At 47.1% G+C, this 20,527-nt stretch overlaps 1 protein-coding gene across 4 annotated transcripts; it reads left to right on the top strand.

Annotated features, from left to right (window-relative positions):
• The first annotated feature begins 313 nt into the window (after positions 1-313).
• Positions 314-14,436, top strand: DACT1 (dishevelled binding antagonist of beta catenin 1). 4 transcript variants are annotated; one of them, XM_048948976.1, is made up of 4 exons: positions 314-693; positions 2,723-2,855; positions 4,432-4,494; positions 6,948-14,436. In XM_048948976.1, the coding sequence occupies exons 1-4, from the start codon at positions 367-369 to the stop codon at positions 8,681-8,683; spliced, it is 2,259 nt and encodes a 752-aa protein (XP_048804933.1). In that variant the 5' UTR covers positions 314-366; the 3' UTR covers positions 8,684-14,436. The 4 variants fall into 4 exon arrangements, with proteins under 4 accessions (XP_048804933.1, XP_048804930.1, XP_048804932.1 ...); XM_048948973.1 differs by having other exon boundaries at positions 6,834-14,436; XM_048948975.1 differs by having other exon boundaries at positions 4,432-4,587.
• Positions 14,437-20,527: the final 6,091 nt, after the last annotated feature.

Genomic DNA, 20,527 nt, shown 5'->3' with positions numbered 1-20,527 from the left:
CCCATCCCAACAGCCCCCACTGAAGATTCCTGTTTCAAACCCGTCGGGCTGCTGCTGGGACATGATCCAGAACTGGAGATTTTGGGAACACAGCGAGGACCTTTCGGAGGAGCAGATGGGCTCCGTCTCCTTCCAGCGGCTTACAGCGGGCAAGACGGACCCCGACAGGGGCTCGGGCGGGGAGGCGGAGCGCTGCGGTCGCAGGAGGTGGAGGAGGACGAGGAAGCGGGCGTGGAGCCCGGGGAGCCCGAGGAGGGCGGAGCGGCGGTGGGCGGGCGCGGGGCGGCGGCAGCCGGGGAGGGAGCCGGGCGCCCCGCGGCCCATTCGCGAGCCGTAGCGGCGGCGGAGCGGAGCGGCGGAGCCGCGATGAAGCCGAGCCCGGCAGCGGCCGCCGCCGCGGCGGGACCGGGGTTGGGGCAGGCGGCGGGGGGACCCGATGCTCGCTGGAGGGAGAAGGGCGAAGCGGAGGCGGAGAGGCAGCGAACCCGCGAGCGGCTGGAGGCTACGCTGGCCGGGCTGGGCGAGCTGGAGTACCTGAGGCAGCGGCAGGAGCTGCTGGTGAAGAGCCTCCTGCTGCGGAGAGCCCCGGGAGCGCAGGGCGGCCGCGGGGAGCAGCAGGGCGAGGGGCCGCCGCCGCGCAGTCTGGAGGAGAAGTTCCTGGAGGAGAACATCCTCCTGCTGCGGCGGCAGCTGGTGAGCCGGGCACGGGGGGCTGGGGCGGGGAACGTCGCCGCGTCCCGCGGCACCGAGCCGGTCCGGGGGATGCTGCGGTGCTCCCCGGGGAGTGCGTGCCGGGCTCCGTTATCCCGCCGCCTGCCCGTCCCAGCCGTGCCCGCTGCCAGCAGCATCCCTCGGGGACGCGCCACGGCGACAAACGGGCGGAGGACGGCGGCACGGCACGGCACGGGAGAGCCGGCGTTCGAGCGGAGCACGGCGGCGGCCCCGGCTCTGGCGGAGGTTCCCTCCTCGCTTCGGTTTGGTTCCCTGAGCCGGGCTGGAGGCTGCCTGACCCGACTTCCATTCAAGGCAAGAGATGCGCTCCCGTTGCCTTGAATGGAAGTTAGAAGCGAGCTCCTGGGTTGGAACCCCGAGAGGAGGTAACGAGCGCTCTGGCACGGCCCGGATCGGGCGCCTTAAAAGAAGGGATGCTTTTGTTGGGAAGGCGCTTTGTCGCTTCTGTGGGAAGAGATGGAAGGCGGCAAGAAGCAGCAGATCATTTTTCAATGAAAATAGCGTACAGCTGTGCCTGGCCTTCTTTTGTGCACGGCTCAGCATTTGCTTTCACCGAGGGAGAGGCAGGACTGCGTGATTTATTTGCTTGTTTCCCCCCCTCCCTCTTTTTTTTTTTAATTTTTTTTTTTTTTTTTTTTTTGGCTTCTTCTGGCTTTGGCACATTCACTGTGCCATTTCAAGAATGGCTTCCCTCTACAAAATGCCAGTGAAACGATCTTGCTGCTTGCACAGTAAGGGATGCCAAAGAGCCGTATTGAAGTAACGGGGATTCACTGCCCCCACTTCCTCCCCCCCCCAAATAAAGGGATCCTTGATAATGATCCATTCGTGCACTTGACATTGCAGACTGGGATCAACCACACTGCTGGTTGGGGATGCTGGTGGCAGTAGGTGGCGCAGAGTCACCACCCAAACCCTCTGCTCTGAAAGGTGGGCAAAGGTTGGCTCGTCCCTTTGGTTCTCCAAGGATGGTGTTCAATGCCAGCACAGCTTCAAATGGCCTCGTTAATACTAGCAGCATTTGCTTTCCCTTTGCTTGAGGATTGGCCCAGCCCCGGGGAAAGGTTGTCCTTGATTTAATGGGTCTAGAGCATCAAAACTCTTTGCTCTGAGCATATCAGAGCACCGCTGGGCTCAGATCAAATGATGCACTTAGGAAAAAAAGAGAAACCTCCCTCCTGCTTCCCCCAGAGTCAGAGCAATTAAAGAGTATGAAGCAGAACAGGTGATGGATAAGCAACACTGTAATACACACAGGGAAACTGCTTGACCATGGGTTAATGACTGCCTCACAAAATCATTTCTTACTGCTTATTTTATGCCATCAAATTCCCTTCATAAATAGCCCTAAAGTTCATCTCCCAGCAATTTTGTACAATTATAATGGGCGAAGAGGAAGAATGACCCTTCCTGTTGGCACTGCTAAACTAATAAAAGGGCTGCAGTCCCAGCTCTGGGAATCCTGCTGCCTATATGGTGGAACATGGCCTTACACTGCAGCAGAACGAGGCGGTTCCCTCACGACAGACACTTGTTGGCAGAGCTGTTCCATCCCATTGTGTGAACAGATGTGCGCTCTGACTGGATCACTGTGCTGGTGAACATCCCCTGTTACATTGGCAAGGCTGTATTTTCACTGAAGGGACCCATTTTGTATGCACAGGTCTGGTTATACCATATCATACAGAACAGCTTTGTTGTTACAGCTGTGTTCTTGCAACAGAGTGCTTTGCCAGCACAGTGTATTGTGGGGCATGCTCCTTATGTAGAACAGGCTGGAAGAGGCTGGAGTGGAGTGCCTGCATAATTCTTCAGTTAAGTATTTATCCAGAGGGCCTATCTAGAATATCAGGACTTTCTCCTGTTTTTATCATTATTTTTTAAAGAAAAAGGGATTTGCATGGCCTTGAATGCAGAAGGCTGATTGTCCTTGGAACCCCTTCATGCTTGCCTCACTGAAGTAGCTGATGTTTGCCATCTTGTTTTCCAGAACTGCTTGAGGAGGAGGGATGCTGGCCTATTAAATCAGTTGCAAGAGCTAGATAAGCAAATTAGTGACCTCCGTCTGGACGTGGAAAAAACGACAGATGAACACCTTGAGACAGACAGTCGTCCAAGTTCAGGTGAGGCCAATGGTCAGCGTGACAGAGCCTCCCATGGTACCTGGAATTAAGCTGCCTGCAGTTCTTAGTGTTGCCACCACGAATGTCTGTGACACGTTCACGCTCTGATAATTAGGGCCAACTGGGAAAGTTCACCTGCTGCTGGAAAGGCTGCTGTTTTTCGGCAGAGAAATGTTTCAGGCTGAATTAAGATTTTCGGTGTTTGGGTCATTTTTTTTCTCTAGGCCACCCACAAAACTTCCATTCCTCCTGCATATGAGGAAGGAGGTTGCAGGGAAAGTGGCAAAAGGAAGCACCAATGGCAGAGGAAAGATGTCAGAGTTGATCTTATAACCAGGTGGAGTGCTGAGTCTAATAATTTAATCCCTGTTGTATTGAATTTCATTCTGTTCTGACTGCATTGGAGCCAGTAAATGGTATTCAACTGTGGGGAGCCTTCCACAGAGGATCTAGGCTTGTTCTGACAGCATTGAGGAGTGGAAGACCTACCAAGCAATCACTTGCACTGTTAAAACCATTGCTTAGTTCTAATTTGAACTTGACTCGTTCCCATACTGATTTTTCAAATGCTTTTTCCCTGTAGACTAAGGTCTTTCTACTGCCAAGCCTTTTCTCCTCTTGGAGGTGCTATATATTTTAATTCCCAGGCTTTTTTGATGAGCTAAACAGGTCAGTTCATTAAGTCATTGGTTTCAAGGCATTTTTCCAAGCTCTTAAATAGTTTTATGGCTCCATTCCAGTTTTTTAGCTTTGTTTTAAGCTTGCTAGATTTGAGGACTAGGCACACTGTTCTAATGTCTTTCTTACCACTGCCATGTAGGCTGGTGAAGTCATTTCCCACCTGCTATTCATTAGTCTCTTTGTGCATCCAACAATCTCGTTAGCCTTTTTTTTGGCCATACCATTAAGCTTGATTGAGCTACTTTTCCATGCTGACTAAGTCCTTTCCAGGAGTATCATTTTCCAGAATGCATCCTCATTCTGTAGACATGCCCAGAATTCCTTTTTCCTAAATGTACAATTTAAGTCCTGTTCATAGTGTGTTGCATTTTTCTAAAGTAGACCCGGTTTACCTGGAAGTTTTTCTGCCTGCACTCCTTTCTTGTCATCCTAAATACTACATGTTTGTCCAGAACTTTGATGAAAATAATGGATAGCATTGGCCCCAACTCTTGGCAAAGATCTGCAGTCAAGTGATAGCTGGGGAGTTTGCGGTGGAAGGTAGAATGCACTGTTACATGAGTGGGCTGGCCAACACAGCCTTGAGCCTTCTTGCTAAAATCCGTAATCCCCTGTTAAAGTTAAAACCTCAACCCCTATAAAAGCTTAAAAAAAACAGTTTAAGATTTCATATGTTGAGCAAAGTTGTGTTCTTTTAAGTGCTTTACTGTTAAACGGGATTCTTTGTAAGGATATTACTAAATTGTGCGCTGTTTTTTTGGACGACTGAATGAAATCCCCATACTAATTGCAAGAGTAAGCCAACATAAACATGAGCTGCACTGCTTTTTTAGGGGCACAAATGGTAACTTTATGTAGACATAACTAATATAAATGCAAACTCTTATTTTTGCAGGGTTTTATGAGCTGAGTGATGGAGCTTCTGGATCGCTCTCCAATTCGTCTAACTCTGTCTTCAGTGAGTGTTTATCCAGTTGCCATTCTAGCACTTGCTTTTGCAGCCCTTTGGAGGCAACACTGAATATCTCAGATGGACGCCCTAAATCTGCAGGTATAGTAAAAGCAGGTCGAATGCATCATACTCCAGGAGGTGGCTTTGGCTTTGGAAATACTGCCTCAGGAGTATCTGGGTTGGATTAACCCTTCTTCTTTCCATTTGACGTGCTGTGCTCTGAAAAGATTCCAGTGCCTATCATGTACATGTGTTGCAAAGAAGGACCATTTCTTCTCCACTGCTCCATCTTTGCTTGTGAATCTGCCCCTCTAAGCACATGAAAATAACGTGTGAAAGTATGGCAGCTGCTCTACCCAGCAGAGGGCAGTGGTACATATGCACAAAAACACATTAGTCGGCTAATTTCTCATGATTTCTTTAAGAAAAGCATTTCTACTAAATAGCAGTAATTGGAGCTACCTCTGCAGCCATGCGATATAGATGTACCATTGTCATTGCTGCAAGTGACTGAGTAGGGAGCTAGCTGCAGGTTGCAAGTCGTTCTGTTTGCAGCAGTCTTTTGTTCAGTTCTGATGGTCCTCAACATCCAGGTGACTGAGCTTTGTTCTCCATTTATATATTAGAGACGAATGGACATCACGAACAGACTAAAAGTACTTTGTCTCTTTGGCACAGAGCTGTCGAATTTCCTTTGACATTAGGCTGAAGTTACAATCTTTAACATGTATGACAGTAAAATAGGAAGGCCACCTCTGTCTGTTGTCCAGGAAGGACAATTCAGTAGGACTTCTGTGATTGAGCATTACTGCTTGACATCACAGCCACGCTCATTCAGAAGCCTTAGTCCAGTCTGGGTTGTGGAGGATGCTCCTAACCATAGTATTTCCAATTTCCATTCTGCTCTTTAAGGTTAACTTATAGTGAAATTTTATGAATCGAGGATAAAATACTTCAAGCTCTTCTGACTCAGAAACGGGAAAATTCAGCCTGGGATACATTGATTCTGAGATGCTGAGAACTCCTCTAAGTTATCCTTTGAGCAGCTTGAGGTAATTTAATGTTCCCTGTTGAAAGGTATATCAGCCAAACATAAAAACATGCACAGGGCTTTTCAGCAGATTACTTTCCTTTTTTTTTTCTTCTGTATGCAACACAAAAATCTAAAGCTCCCGTTAATCATGCTGTCTCATTTATAGGAATGAAATTTCTCAGTCTGGCATGTTTCAAAGAAGTCTTTTTGGCAACATTTCCTGACTCTGACATAGAATTTAGGAAATGTGGGAAAACTGGGAGGTGATCTGGAGGAAGTTCCTGTTCTTGACTTCCCTTTCTCTCCTGCCCACACAGGAGCATCATCGTTATCAGCTAATTTCATCAAAGTATGTGAGACCTCTTTTGAAATAAACCTAAGATAAGGAGCAAGCACTGAGCTTTCAAATTTGAGCACTCTGGCTGAAGTTTCTAGCCCAAGGGTAGAAAACAGGACTGACAGTGAGCTGCCAGGATCGTTTAGGTTGTCCCTCTAACCAAGAAGATCAAGTGAACTAGACCTTAATAAAATCATGATCTTAGGTGCTTGGATTGAAGCCTTGCTGCTAAGGTTGCTTATATCCGACGTAAGTGCCTTAGTTATTAAATCTGACTCATGCATCTTGAAAGGCACTGGATTTCTCTTAAAGAACTCTCTTTGCAGAGCCAAGGCCTGGGTACTGGCTGTATTGACCTGCGCTCTTGTTCTTACGTGGAAATATTAGCCTATTTCCCATTCTTTAATTCTTTATTGTTCAAAGTGAACTGACATTATTACAGTCATAAAACAGGTAGGATGCTCATGTTAATAATCTGGATTTTCTTTTATATTCCAAGATATACTTGGAAAAATATGGAAGTGAAGCTTGTCAATAAGCTAGAAGCAATTTATTGGTCTCTTGTCCATGTTTTCATGTTTCCCTTTGCATTTAACAGAGTAAAATATAAAACTCATGCATGCTGAGACCCACAGTGAGTTATACAAGTGACTGTGTAGCACAGAAACGTGGTGTTTAAGTGGCTTGGATGTAGAACAAGAAGCTCTCAGCAGCCTGGACCCAAGAGGGCTCTGGGTTTTATTTTTTCAGTGAAGAAGTCGTGTTGGCACAAACCCTCCATAGATGCAGTTAGGAAGAAACCCTCAGACCCTTTTACAGCTGTTGAACAGCATCCCTGAGTGTGAGGTTTCTCCTATTTGAACAGCAGTGCTGTAGTGAAAGCGTTTGTGTAGATGAGTCCGGTGCTCCTGACAGCATGTGAAAAGCAGCAGAACTGTCACTGGCAAGCTCTAAACTCTTCTAAATGCCTTTCAGATCTCATAGGCTGGATGGATTATAATAAAGAAAGCCAACATGAGGACCAGACCGCGGGCTCTGTGTGTCGCTCTTTGTCCACACCGCACTCAAATTCCCTCGATGTCGTTGCAGATGTCCACCCAAAGTACCAGTGCGATCTGGTGTCTAAAAACGGGAGTGACGTCTACCGGTACCCCAGCCCACTCCATGCGGTAGCTGTGCAGAGTCCTATGTTCCTTCTCCCTGTGACTGAGAACCCCCAGCGAGAAGAGGAGAGGCTTGGCTGTGACATTACCGACGTTTGCGCCGGATCTGAAACAGACTCAGGAAAAGCAACCGATGCCTTTCTCCCGCCGGGCTCCTGGCCTGCCTCGTGCCCGTCTGCCAGCAAGAGGATAGATGGCTACATCTTAAGCCTGGTTCAGAGAAAGACTCACTCTGTAAGGACTAACAAACCAAGGACAAGTCTCAACGCCGATCCCACCAAAGGGATCTTGCGACACGGCAGCATGTGTGTCAGGCAGGCTGCCGGGGCGGTTTCACACAGCAACGTGGTGAACCTGAAGAGCGCGAAGCAAGTGAGCTTGCCATCCAGCGGGGCAACTGCTTCAGAGAACACGGCTCCCTCCCCACTCAAGCAGAGGCCGAGGGAAGCAGGTGGCGAGCAGGTGGAGAGCAGAAAGGTGCTTTTGCCAGCGGCTTTTCCACCCAGCGAACTCCAGAGCAAGCAGCAGCCGCGGGGTGCCAAGGCGGTGCCTGCAGAGCTCAGCCGGCACGCGGTGGCTGCCACGGGGGATGTCCCCAAGGAAGGCAGCCAGCACTTCGCTGCATCTCCCAAAGAGAGCCCAGGGAAGCCGGTGGTGCTGCAGCCAGAGACCAGGGTCAGCCAGCCGCCCAAAAAGGTCCTGCTGAAGGGCAGCTCGCAGGCGGCTCACTCGTCGTCGCCTCCTGTGGAGGAGAGGCCCGCGCTGGACTTCAAAAGCGAGGGCTCTTCCTCTCAGAGCCTCGATGACGGATTGCTGGTGAACGCCCAGTACATCCCAGCCCAGCAGCAAAGCGTTAAGCTCCACAAAGGCACCAGGAACGTCAAGATTTTGAAAAGCTCTGCGCTGAAGCACAGGCCACACCTCGCCAACGGGCTCGAGAACGGTGCTCAGGCCTTGCGGGAGAAAGGCAAGCCAACCGGCAAGAAGTGCCGCTTTCCCGATGAGTTGGATACAAATAAGAAACTGAAAAAGCCCTCCTCAAGGGGGAAGCGCGGCGGCGGTCTGCAGCCAGAGTCAGGCCTCCAAGGGCGGCCAGCCAGTCTGCATAAATCTGTGGTCAGGTCTCACGGACACGGCCGGGAGGTGGTGGTGGCCAAACCAAAACACAAGCGGGCCGACTACCGCCGGTGGAAGTCTTCAGCGGAGATCTCCTACGAGGAGGCGCTGCGGAGGGCAAGGAGGAACCGACGGGACGGCGTAGGAGTCTACGCTCAAGTTCCTCTGCCGTATGTCAGCCCTTACGCCTACGTGGCCAGTGACTCGGAGTACTCGGCAGAGTGCGAGTCTCTGTTCCACTCCACAGTGGTGGACACGAGTGAGGATGAGCAGAGCAACTACACAACGAACTGCTTCGGAGACAGCGAGTCCAGCCTGAGCGAGGTGGAGTTTGTCGGGGAGAGCACCACCACCAGCGACTCTGATGAGAGCGGGGGTCTCATCTGGTCCCAGTTTGTCCAGACGCTCCCCATCCAGACCGTCACCGCTCCGGAGCTGCACGAAAATGCGGCAAAGGCCTTTGTCAAAATCAAAGCCTCCCATAACCTCAAGAAGAAAATCCTGCGCTTTCGGTCAGGCTCCCTGAAGCTCATGACCACCGTCTAGTGAAGTGACTTGGTGGAATGTATCTGTTTCTGCTTTTGGAAGCAAGGTGCTTTTGTGTACATATTACCACAGATTTTTTTTTTTTTTATACAAATATTTAAAACTTAAGGTAAATTATGTCGCTTGTCTTCTGAACTTGGGTGGATACTAGTGCCTTTCAAATGGAAATAAAAGACCATTACACTTGTCTAAAAAACCATAACACTGCCATTTCAGTGGTGAACAGCCTCCAGTGCATAGTATCAGAAGGCTTGGAAAAAAAGGCTCATGTTTTTGGGAATGGATCATCCTTGCCTAGATTTTTCCAATTCTGGGTCTTATACAGGGTATCAACAGCTTAAGGTCATAAATTTTTAGGGGAAAAGGGGGAGGGAGTGTGGGTGGTCTCAATGTTTTTGCTTGTCCCTTTCTGCTGCTCCTGGTGCCACATCTTGAACTTGTTCCTCCTGACAGTCCAGCCTGTTCTGTTTCTTTTTCTCATTGATTCTCTTCTTGAAGCTGGCCCTGTCCTCCCCCAACCTTCTCCCGTGAGGAAAGGGCTCCTGGTAAATCCATCTCCAAGGTTAAGTTGCCTTCTCAGGAGCGCACTCTGCTCTGATTTCCTGGGAGTCCCGGTGCGGACTGTGGTGTTGTTTGGAATAAACTGTTGGAGCAGCTGACCAAGGCTTAGTAACTTCAGTATATTGTGTAAAACTGCTTTTGAAAAGAAAAACAAACCATATGCATGTCACGTGCATGATTATCAGTAGTTTTAATATTCCTGTTGATGTCCAATTTACTGTACATCATCAATGGCTGTTTTTATATATATATATCATTGTGTAAATTAATATAACACATCATATGCTGTAATAAACAGTCTGTTTTAATATTTTTTTTAAGTTTGTTACATTGGGACAGACTCAATCTTACAATGGTTTTGTACTGGCGTTGTCACCACGTCAGTGTCTCTTTAATGTGGCCTGTTAACATTCCCTGGAATTCAGTCGTGCAGGAAATGGAGCAAGTTTAAAATGTTGCTGTGTGTGTGATTTGTGCTCTGAGAGAACTGGATAGCCATGGCTCTTCTTGTTCTTCCAGTGACTTGCATTTTTAAGGGCAGGATGGGACTGAGGACACTTCTGAAACCTACTGTAGGGAGCCCAGTTTATCAGGGTGTTGGACTGGATGATCCCAGGGGATCTTTCCAACTTCTGCAATTCTGCAGTTCTTCAGGGTGTTGCTAATGAGCAGCTTGCATTGTGGAGCAGATGGAAATGTAATATTAATCCTCCTTGCTTCAGGGTGCTTGAAGACCTTGGTTGGTACAACTGAAGGGCGAATGGTAGGGTGCTGTAACCAAATGGATCTGTGTAATGCAGCAGGTGTGCCTCTGAAGTGATCGGTAAATGGATTGCCCAAAGTTGTGTGCTCAGGGTGCTCTGCCTGGCCAAGGAGAGCGTGAGCTTGGTGAACCTGGTAGGAATTTTTTGGGTGTGTGTGCAGCCCGTGTGGTCCACAGCAAGATCAGCAGAGAGGTGCATTCTTCCATGGCTCCTCTGTGTCCTTCCTGCTGTCACCTGCAGTAAGGCAGAGCAGTACTTTGTCAGGTTTCCTTGTGTAGCAAATCTGGGAAGGAGACATTCACCAAGAGTTAAATGTCTCTATGAACAGCTTCTAAGAGAGTGGTAACAGTTTTTCTAAGTGGTGGACTTGATCTTAACTTGTAGGCTGCAGTGAATCCCCGCTGTTAGATGTCTCTGACATTACATACTTTCTGTTACTTTCTCTAAGGGGCCATGCAGTATGGTCACAAGTTTTTGAGTACAGGAACCTCAAAAGTCCTTTCATTTCCATCTTCCATGATACAGGACAAGCTGTACCTCACCTTAGCTGGTGTTAACCCTCCTGTAGCTTTGCATGTGGAAGGGCAGCCTGCATACATACAGAAAACATAAAATGTTATATATACATTTTGTATATTAATATAGAATAGTTATTCCAGAAACTGTGGGACAATGACTGCCACTACAGAGAGGGGAGAGGAGAAATGTTTGTTACTCAACACAGTTCTGCTGAAGCTGAGAGCAGCTCAATACATTCTGTTAATAACAGATGGGTGTTATATCAAACAAAGGGAATGTCAAGAAGCTTATCAAACCTAGTGGTTTCTTTCCTAGAATATCTCTTAATCATGCCACATAATCTCTCTTCAAGCAAGAAAACCACGTGCAAATCCCTATAAATCTCCTCAAAGGTGCAGCAGAGAGCAGAGAGGAGCTGCAGACATACACTCTGTGTCTGACTGTAAAGGAGATGCTGGTGGGAAGACAACCTGACCAGTGGCTTTGGAAAGGCAAGTTTTAATTGCAGTGCTGGAATGCATTTTCTCTTACTGGCTGAAGGAGGCTGGTTTTCAAAAGCAAGCTACTAAATAGTTTCTGTTTTGATAATTGAGTAAAAGAATAAGAAAATAAACACCTAAATATCACTAAGGTTCTATCAGCTGCAACCAGTGCATTCTGTAGCACTCTCATGGAATAACTTACTACCAGATGGGGAAATGTGCTGATGGTATCTCTTTCAATTGCGTCTGACTCCTTTCAGTTTGCAGAAGGAATTTTCCTTTTCCTACATGATTTAGGTAAGCATCCCAAATCATTTAAACAGGCCTTGATTTTTTTTTTTTACCTCTCACTTTCCTCTTTTTTTTTTTTTTTTTGAATAAAAGATCTTACAGTGCTGGAAAAGTACTTGATATCCCAGCACATTCTCTTCTCTGGTTCCAATTTAGGAAACACTACCTCTGTTAGTAAGTTTTTGCAATGCTAGGTTGAAAAACATCTGCAAATCTTGGAGACCAGTTAAATATCTGGCACTTCTTTAAGCTACCTGGCTTTCCAGCTCCGCAGCCTTGAGCCCTTACCAATGCACTTTTCTTAATATTTGTGTTTTAATTATGCCCGGTGCTTATGGCAGTCTTTGGAAGTCAGAAGCTGTGAGGTTTGTCTTCAGCGCCCGGGGGCCTGTTTCAAGGGGAGGAATAATTGTAGTGAGGATGGTTGGGTTTGTACCCCTGTGCTTCATAAGCAGAGCAAACGCTTAGCAAGAGCAGACCCCTTTGTCTGGGTTCCTTGTGATTTAGGTTATATAGTGTTGCCGTACATCTCCCAGCTGTTCCCTGATGAGGTGCTTCAGACGGAGTCTTTCCAATCCATACAAGATATCTACTTCTCCTGGCATGGGGTTCATCCTGGATAAAGACAACGGATTCCCCACAACAGAGTCCTGCACCTTCCCTAACCCCAATCTGTCTGTTGGAAGAGGTCAGAGCTCTTCAGGTGGCAGCCAGCAAAGCCATCCCTGAGGAACCTGAATCCTTTTTTGCCACAAAGAGCAAGAAGGTTTTTATTAGCTGTGATGGCCACTCAGTAGATGATTCACCACGCTGAGCTTGGCTCTCCTGCAGCATGTGATAAAGGCATTTTTAATAGCTGCATTAAGCATCTAGCCTGTATCATTGGAGGCACCAACAATCACGCATACAAGTAAGCTGGTGTGAGAAAATTGAACCATTCTCAACTCTTTGCAATGTAATACTTACACTGACGGTTCCTGTGCACAGTTCCAAGAGCATACAGAGACTGCAAACCAATAGAAACAATTTGTAAAGCCCAAATCTATCTTTCAAATCTGCTTTTCCCATGACTTGCTCTAAACCTCCAAAGGGATTGTGTTGAGCCTCCTTGCACAGAATGGTGTTTTATTTCTCTGGCAAAATAGAACAGATAGATCACTGCAGTAAGAAACAATTGCTCTGGGACTTAAAAATCCCACAATGCTGGAACGAGGGGAGACATGGAAACAAGTGGGACATCGGTTAAAAGGGATAATAGAAAGTGAGTGCTTTTTTTCTTCTTTTGCTCAGCAAGGAATTTGCTGCCACAGGCAATAGCGGCACAGATGTAATGTCAGCAAGTTCAAAGGAGATAGACAAGGTATTACAGACAAGGTATTATGGACAAGTAAGGAGGGAAGGATGTGTGCTCTACCATCCCCAGTAATGACTGTGAAAGCTGGGAGGGCCGTGGGGTGAATGGACTTCAGAGAGTGGCCAGGCTTGCGTGCTCTCTGAAGATTATTGCAACTATTGAAGAACCATTAGGTGAGAAGACCGTGATCTTGGTTTAGCCTATGGGAGTTGTCTATGCAACAGATTTCCCCCAGTCTTCTTCATTCTTTTGTGCTCACGACTGTTGCTGAAAATGAGGTTTGTGTTTCTGTGTAAGGAAATTTACTTTGCACGCTTGGTCGATGGTGGCATATACTTCTTAAAACAGTGGACATGTGTTTCTGGTCACTCACGTCCTCTAGCAAAATAATTTAATTCCATGCTTTCACAAGCATAGTCTATGCTGAAGTCCCGTATGAATTCAAGCAGGACTGGTGGTCTGCATGAGGGTAGAAGAGCTCTTTAGAGGGCTCTGTATTGTTGGGTTGATAGCTGATTCCAATTGTGTGATGTGCAACAAGACGAAATATGGGTGCTGCACCAGGGTCACAGAATCTTCATGCGGTGATATAGGCTTGGGGAAGAGTGGCTGAAGAGCTGCCTGGCAGAAAGGGACTTGGGGGTGCTGGTTGACAGCCATATGAACATGAGCCAGCCCTGGTGGTCATGTCATCATGACCTGCCTCTGCAGTATGGGTCAGCAGGGCTGTGGAAGGGACTGTCCTGTTGTACATGGCACTGGCACCTCAAATAATGTGTTCAGTTCTGAAGAGTATAAAAGAAGGGTATTGAGTTGCTCAGATGTGTGCAGAGAAGAGCAATGAAGATGGTGAAGGGACCAGAAAAAGGGTGTTACGAGGAGCAGCTGAGGGGACTGGGGCTACTCAGTCTGGAGAAGAGGAGGCTGAGGGGAGATCTCATAACTGTCTCAAAGTAAGCTGAAGCAAGGATGAATGGTGATAGGATGTGAGGAAATGGCCTCAAGTTGTACAGGGGAAGGTTTAGATTGGTATCAGGCAGAATTTCTTTGTGTAGATGATGGTCAATCATTGGAATGGACTGCCCAGGGAAGTGATTGAGTCGGAATCCCTGTAGGTATTTAAGGTGGATGTGGCATTAAGAGATTCAGTTCAGTGATGGGACTTGGTAGGTGAGTGTGATGGTTGAACTTGATGATCTTGAAGGTAGTTTCCAACCAATTTATTGAACATCCTCCTCTTGTAATGCAAACACAGCTATGGACATAGTTGATACACAAGCCTACAGTAAGCTTCTTTCTTGGGCAGCAATTTTACATCCTTATAGTTGCTCCTAAACTGTAGAAAAAATTGATGGCTTCCAACTAACAAACTGTCCTAGTGGCAGAGCACTGGGCATTTACAGCACCTTGCATTGGGACTCTGCTGTCCTTGGAGAATTTTGTTCTTTCCATGGTTACTTCTACACAGATGCTTCACTCCAGGAGCACAACAAATACGTTTCTATCCAGATAGAGACATGGGGCCTGAATCAGTGTTGGCTCCCTTGAACAGCTTCTGGTCCAAAAATCTGGGTAAATTTGGTCCAATGATATTGGGAACCATGCTAATTCTAGGCTGAAGTAAACACCGAAACTGTATATACTGTACCTGTGGGAACCTCAGTTTGGATCTGCTCTTTTTGTGTGGAATGACTTATTAATGTAAACAGAGCTTCTTTCTCAATTAATGGCCTTTGTTTCCATGCTGTATTCCTTTAAGATCAATAAAGTATATTAACATTAGTAAGTTGGTTTCAATGAGCCAAGCTCTGAAAATCTGTTTTTTGTTCTTTTTAAAGGAGTTGAAGTCCTGAGAACTAACATTTTCATGATAAACCCAAAGGAAAATGTATATGATTTGGACTCTGTCCTCATGATGTAATGGCTTTGCAAGCAAATTGTTTTCTCCCCCAAAAAGGTTCTTCTGGGGCCAAGGGCAGGGAGGTGGAAAGACGGCAAACCATTGAAATATATGTTCTCCATGTCCCTTGCACTCTGTGTGCCTTGTGTTTTAAGACATGGGCTTTTCTGGAGGGCAAGCTTGAGCTACTGGGAGGAGAAGGATATAATCAATCTTCATCTCTGAGGTGCTCATGCAATAAGTGTTTAAGCATGTGATTAAGCTCATTCTTACTCAGTGAAGCATTTCAGCATGTGCTCTGTGTACTTCACAGTTAGGGGTGAACTTAGCGCACGCTCAGGAGTGCTGGTGGATCAAGGTCTCTAAACTCGAATTTCCAAGTGTTCCAATGAAACGTGTCTGTGTCAGATGTCCTGGTGACTTCTCTTGGCTTATGTTCCCTGCTGGCTTTCTGCTCTCCCTTCAGAGCCAGACTGTATGGCGAAACTTGCTTCAAACTGTTCACCTGAACTGGGTAGGAGCAGTATCCTGAGTCTGGAAGTGCTTTTACAGGAACAGATACACCTGTAATTTGTTTATTTGAGGTGACTGAGCTAAAACACAGAGAAATATATGAGTGAATGTGCTTGTGCTCTATATTGATAACAGGATTTTCTGCAAGTCCCAGAAGTGGGATTCAGGAAGAGGCAACCCTTTCTACATGTGTTCACTTCTCTCAGATGTCTAGGTGAAGCTGGAAGATTGATGCTGATAGGAAGGGCCAGGCACTTACACACAAAAAGGCTTCTAAGATCACAGAATTATTAAAGAAAAGACTACTAAGATCATCCAGTCCAGCCATCAACCCACCGCCATCATGCCCACTAAGCTATGTCCATCAATGTCCATCAATGGAATGAGTTTCAACAAGGCCAAATGCCGGGTCCTGCACTTCGGCCACAACAACCCCAGGCGACGCTACAGGCTTGGGGCGGTGTGGCTGGAGGACTGCGTAGAGGAAATGGACCTGGGGGTATTGATTGATGCTCGGCTGAACATGAGCCGACAGTGTGCCCAGGTGGCCAAGAAGGCCAATGGCATCCTGGCTTGCATCAGAAACAGTGTTGCAAGCAGGAGCAGAGAGGTGATTGTTCCCCTATATTCAGCACTCGTGAGGCCGCACCTCGAGTACTGTGTCCAGTTTTGGGCCCCTCACTGCAAGAAAGATATTGAGGCCCTGGAACGTGTTCAAAGAAGGGCAACGAAGCTGGTGAGGGGTCTGGAACACAGGCCATATGAGGAGAGGCTGAAGGAGCTGGGAATGTTCAGCCTGGAGAAGAGGAGGCTCAGGGGAGACCTTATTGCTCTCTATAACTTCCTGAAGGGAGGTTGTAGTGAGCTGGGGGTCGGCCTCTTCTCTCGTGTCATTAGGGATAGGACCAGGGGGAATGGTTTCAAGCTACGCCAGGGGAAATTCAGGCTGGACATGAGGAAGTATTACTTTTCAGAAAGGGTGGTCAGGCACTGGAATGGACTGCCCAGGGAGGTGGTGGAATCACCGAGCCTGGGGGTGTTCAAGGAAAGACTGGATGTTGCGTTGAGGGACATGGTTTAGTAGGAGCTATTGGGAATAGGTGAACGGTTGGACTGGGTGATCTTTTAGGTCTTTTCCAACCTTGGTGATTCTATGATTCTATGATTCTAATACTACATCTCTATCACCCCACCACTTCCCTGGGCAGCTTGTTCCAGTATCTCACCAATCTTTCAGAGATTTTTTTTTCCTAATATCCAGTCAACATCCATTTTTGTGCTTAGCTAATCATACTTGAGTGTCAGTTTTGGGCTCTGGAACTAGCAAAAGAGTAGGGTCTCAGGGTTACCCAGTCTGGAGAAGAGAGCCATAAAGCACAGAGAAGTGGATTCTGCTGGGCTTCAAGGAAAGCTATTCCTTGATTGAGCAAACAGTAAAAGCAAGGGAAGGGTTAAAAGTTTGTCTTCTCCTCCCAGACGCATTATTTACAGTTGGTTGGTTTCCTTTTGGAAGGAACCACTGTAAAATGAGACATTCCCAGTGTTTCAGTGGGTTAGACCTGTATCACATTACAGTTTTCTTTCCTTGACTCTTGACTGACACCATTTCCTGAGGTTCTCCTCTCTCAGGAAGGCAAATTCAGGAACAAGTAGGAGTTTGCTGAAAATCCACAGCCTTGGAAGTCAGAAATGCAGTGATGTCCTTTTCTTTCTAGAAATAAGGTGAGTCCTCTGTGCTGTGTCATGCTCTATGTCTCCAATGCAGGGCAAGGTCTGGGAAAGGAGTGGGAGAGGAAATACATCAGGTTTGATAAGAGAGCACTCTGTAAATCCAGTTGGATCAGCTTGCAGAGGCCATGGCACCAAGCACAGCAGCAGCACCTGACTGCATCACGCGAGCAGCTGTCTCACCTGGCGGCCAATGAGGTCAAGGGCAGTGCTGGCTGTTGACCTGTGTATCCAAATCACTGCTATTGCTTAAGCCACCATCTTGCCTCCAGGCTACTGCAGACACCATGTTCACTCTGGTGTTTCCTCTGCTGTTTTTCTTTTGTTCTTAATGATATAAACTGTGGCTTGTCATTAAAATGCAAACACTGTGTGAAACTGAATTTCTGTCTTTTCCCTCTTGTCAGACATGGTAGTGTTTTCCTATGTTCGGCTGCCTGGAAGAAAAGGAAGCCATCTCCTTCTTGTTTGCAACATGTCTATTTTTTCCAGGTATCTTCTGAGATTCAACTATGGAACAACACATACAGTCAACACGTTACTGTCTTATGGCACTGTGTAGAACACTCCAAAGCAACCCTGTATCTGCACAATTCACTGATACCCCGAGATATTGTTTCTGGTATCAGGACTGGGAGGTTTGGATCTAACTCATCCCACCCAAGGCCCATCGCCCATCAGTGCTTCAGATGAAGATGCTCCTGCAGAGAGGTTTGGTGGCCATGGGTGGATCTGGATGAGAGGAATACAAGTGCTGTTCAAAAGTTACATCACCATGGCTGATAAATGATGGTGGTTGATGCTTCCAGCTGCCACGGATGGCTCCTGTCTTGTCCTTGTCTCTTCTTTATAATTACCAGTCCTTTTTTAGGTTCCATGTGAGCTCTGTGATTTTCTCCTTGCCACTACAGAGGCCTTGGGTGCTGCCCAAGGAGAGCAGGTGCTGGGAAAAGGGAAGCTCATGGGCAGAGAGAGCTTGGAGCGAGAGGATCGGAAGGGGATTTGCTGGGGAGAGTGGAGCCACGCTGTTCCCCATCTCCTGCATCCAGATCGTGGACACTCAGTCATGATATTTGAGGCTAAATCCCTGTTACATGGTTACAAGCAGAGAAGAGCTGGGCCCCAAGGATGACTGGAGGGCTGGAGCTGTATTTGTTCAGCCTGGAGAAGGCTCTAAGGGAATTTCATTGTGGCTTTCCAGTTCCCAAAGGGAGGGCTACAGAAAAGTTGGGGAGACTCTTTGTCACGGGTTGTCAGGACAAACTATGTCAGGGGCAGTGACAGGAGAATAGATAATGGCTTTAAACTAAACGAGGGTAGGTTTAGTTTGGATAAGAGGAAGAAATTTGTCACGATGGCAGTGGTGAGGTGCTGGCTGCCCAAAGAAGCTATGGGATGCCCCATCCCTGGAGGTGCTCAAAGCCAGCCTGAGTGAGGCTTTAGGCAGTCTGATGCGGTGGGAAGTGTCCCTACCCACAGCAGGGCTTGGAACCAGAGAATCTTTAAGGTTCCTTTCCAACCCAAACCATTCTGAGATTCTCTGACTGATTTGTCACTGCCCAGCCCTGCTGTTCTACTGAGGCCCTTTTTGTCTGAGACCAAGTTCTGCAGGAGCCTTGAGAGGAAGCACACTCAGAAATGTTTATTATTGTTGTCAAATGATAAGTTTCCTTTCTACCCTGGAGATATTGATCTCTGCTGTGGTCCCCACAGCTTCCTTTTTCCTGTATTGAGCTCTGACACGTCTCTGACACGTCTCTCTTGAAAGACGGTCTTAGCCATGGAAGAGGCTTTCATTGCTGACATTTTATTTCAGGCATGCATTTCCCCCGTGGTCCAGTTACAAAGACCTACTATGCCCCTGGGTGTGTTGCTTAGACATATGGCACTGTGATGCTCTGAGCCTTCCTCTCTTCCCTCCTCTCTCCTAGTAAAGCAAAATTGTTCAGCTTTCCTCCTTGGTCCTTTCTTGTCTGAAGTTGGCCTCTTCTTCAGGCAACCTGTGACAGGACAAGAGGGAATGGCCTTAAGCTGCACCAGGGGAAATTCAGGGTCGAATATTAGGAAACATTTATTCTCAGAAAAAGTGGTGAGGTATTGGCACAGCTGCCCAGGGAGGTGGTAGGGTCACCGTACCTGGAGGTGTTGAAGAACCTCAATGGAGATGTGGCACTGAGGGACATGACTTGGTGAGCATGGTGGGGTGGGTTGATAACTGGGAATTATGAAGCTCTTTTCTGCACTGAATGATTGGGAATCTTGAAGGTCTTTTCCAACCTTAATGATTCTGTGATTCTGTGAAGTCATGCAGCTGTGGAGGTGTTCCTTATGACCTTCAGAGCACTTTTGTCTTTGGTCTAAATGAACTCTTGTGGATCCCTTGCAAATGTATGAACTAGGAAATGGATTTAATGTTTGGAAAATGGTGAGCAGAGAGCTGAGCTTTTCTTTTATTCTGGTGTGTTCTTTCTGCTCTTTTTTCATTTTTTAACAAAAGCAACATAATATGGGCAGGAAAGACAACAGGAAAGACAATTTAATAGATGAAAATAAATCACCATCCCTACAGGATATCAAAGAATCAATGCTTTAGCACAGGGGAAGAAAACAAAAGGCTCTTTGTCCTGCCAAAGAACACATTGATATCAAAATAAAACCCCAAAGATTTGACTGGTATGCAGTTATTGGGGGTAGCAAAATGGGAAATGTGATGCTGGGCAGAATGTAGCTGGTCCTAATGCTAAAAAATGGTGCCTCCGTGTGCTGGCATCACTCTTGATCTTGTTGACTGATTCTGCAAGACCATTTCCTTGGTGGTAAGGGCTGCATTCACAAACCACTCACGGTGTACTGATGAAAAGGCCAATTTTGTGAGTAAACATCCTAATAAGCAGGTCTTGACAGACGGTTTGTTGCTCAAGCCCTACACAAACCTACAGCTTGTGTCAGTGTCTCCACCAGATGTTTCCCTGGAGAAGCTCCCAGCAGCATGCTCAGGAGCTCTCATCTTTCACAGCACGCCTGGCTGCATCCCGAGGAGAAGCCCCGGTGCTTGCTCAACACATTGCAGGGATGTCTTTGGGAGCAACAGATTCCGGAAACGTGTTTCTCATAGCATTGATAAAATCATGCTCCTGATGGAGCCTGTTGGTAACTTAGCAGGGTAAGCAAAGGAGACTGTGCATAGCAGCTGCTGCTATCACTTGGTTCAGGAGCAGGGAGAAACATCCAGTGCCACGTGAAGCAGAGCAAGAAACCCTTTGTATACTTTAGGTAACCCTCAGTCCTTTTTGTTTTGGTATTATCTTGTTTCAGTCTTTGAAACATCTATCCTCCTTTCCCTATGTTTTCTAGCAAATCATAGAAAAAATTATTTAGCCAATGATTCTTATGAATGAGTCTCTTCCCCAGTTCCTCTGTTTGTGTTTGATGAGCTGGTCTGAGCCCTGGGACCCTACAGAAGTGTACCCATCCACAGAGTGAATATTTTCATTAAGAGTTTGTAGAGAGATTTCTCTGTGTTCTGCTGTCTTGGGGAGCTCTGTGTTGTAGTTTCTATCACCTGTCCTTCAGATTAGGCAACATTATGTGACTGATTTGCAGTGTTTTTGGCGGGCTGTGCAGGGGCTCGCAGCTCCCTACTTCCCCAAGAGCAAAAGGAACAGAACTGAGGTTCAGAAGCTGTTGGCTACTGCTGCCCTGCTGAGGTTGGCTGTTGGAAATGAGCTTAAA

The sequence above is a fragment of the Lagopus muta genome, chromosome 6 (assembly GCF_023343835.1).
Source record: "Lagopus muta isolate bLagMut1 chromosome 6, bLagMut1 primary, whole genome shotgun sequence".
Lineage (NCBI taxonomy): Eukaryota > Metazoa > Chordata > Aves > Galliformes > Phasianidae > Lagopus > Lagopus muta.
The sequence above is the reverse complement of the archived record's forward strand: the minus strand, read 5'-3'. Positions and strand labels throughout refer to the sequence as shown.

Excerpts from the sequence above, each read along its gene's own strand:
- DACT1 (XM_048948972.1), top strand. The coding sequence starts at position 367 with ATGAAGCCGAGCCCGGCAGCGGCCGCCGCCGCGGCGGGACCGGGGTTG. Across the intron at positions 2,856-4,431 it reads AGACAGTCGTCCAAGTTCAG|GGTTTTATGAGCTGAGTGAT; the intron begins GTGAGGCCAATG and ends TTATTTTTGCAG. Across the intron at positions 4,588-6,833 it reads TGGACGCCCTAAATCTGCAG|ATCTCATAGGCTGGATGGAT; the intron begins GTATAGTAAAAG and ends AATGCCTTTCAG.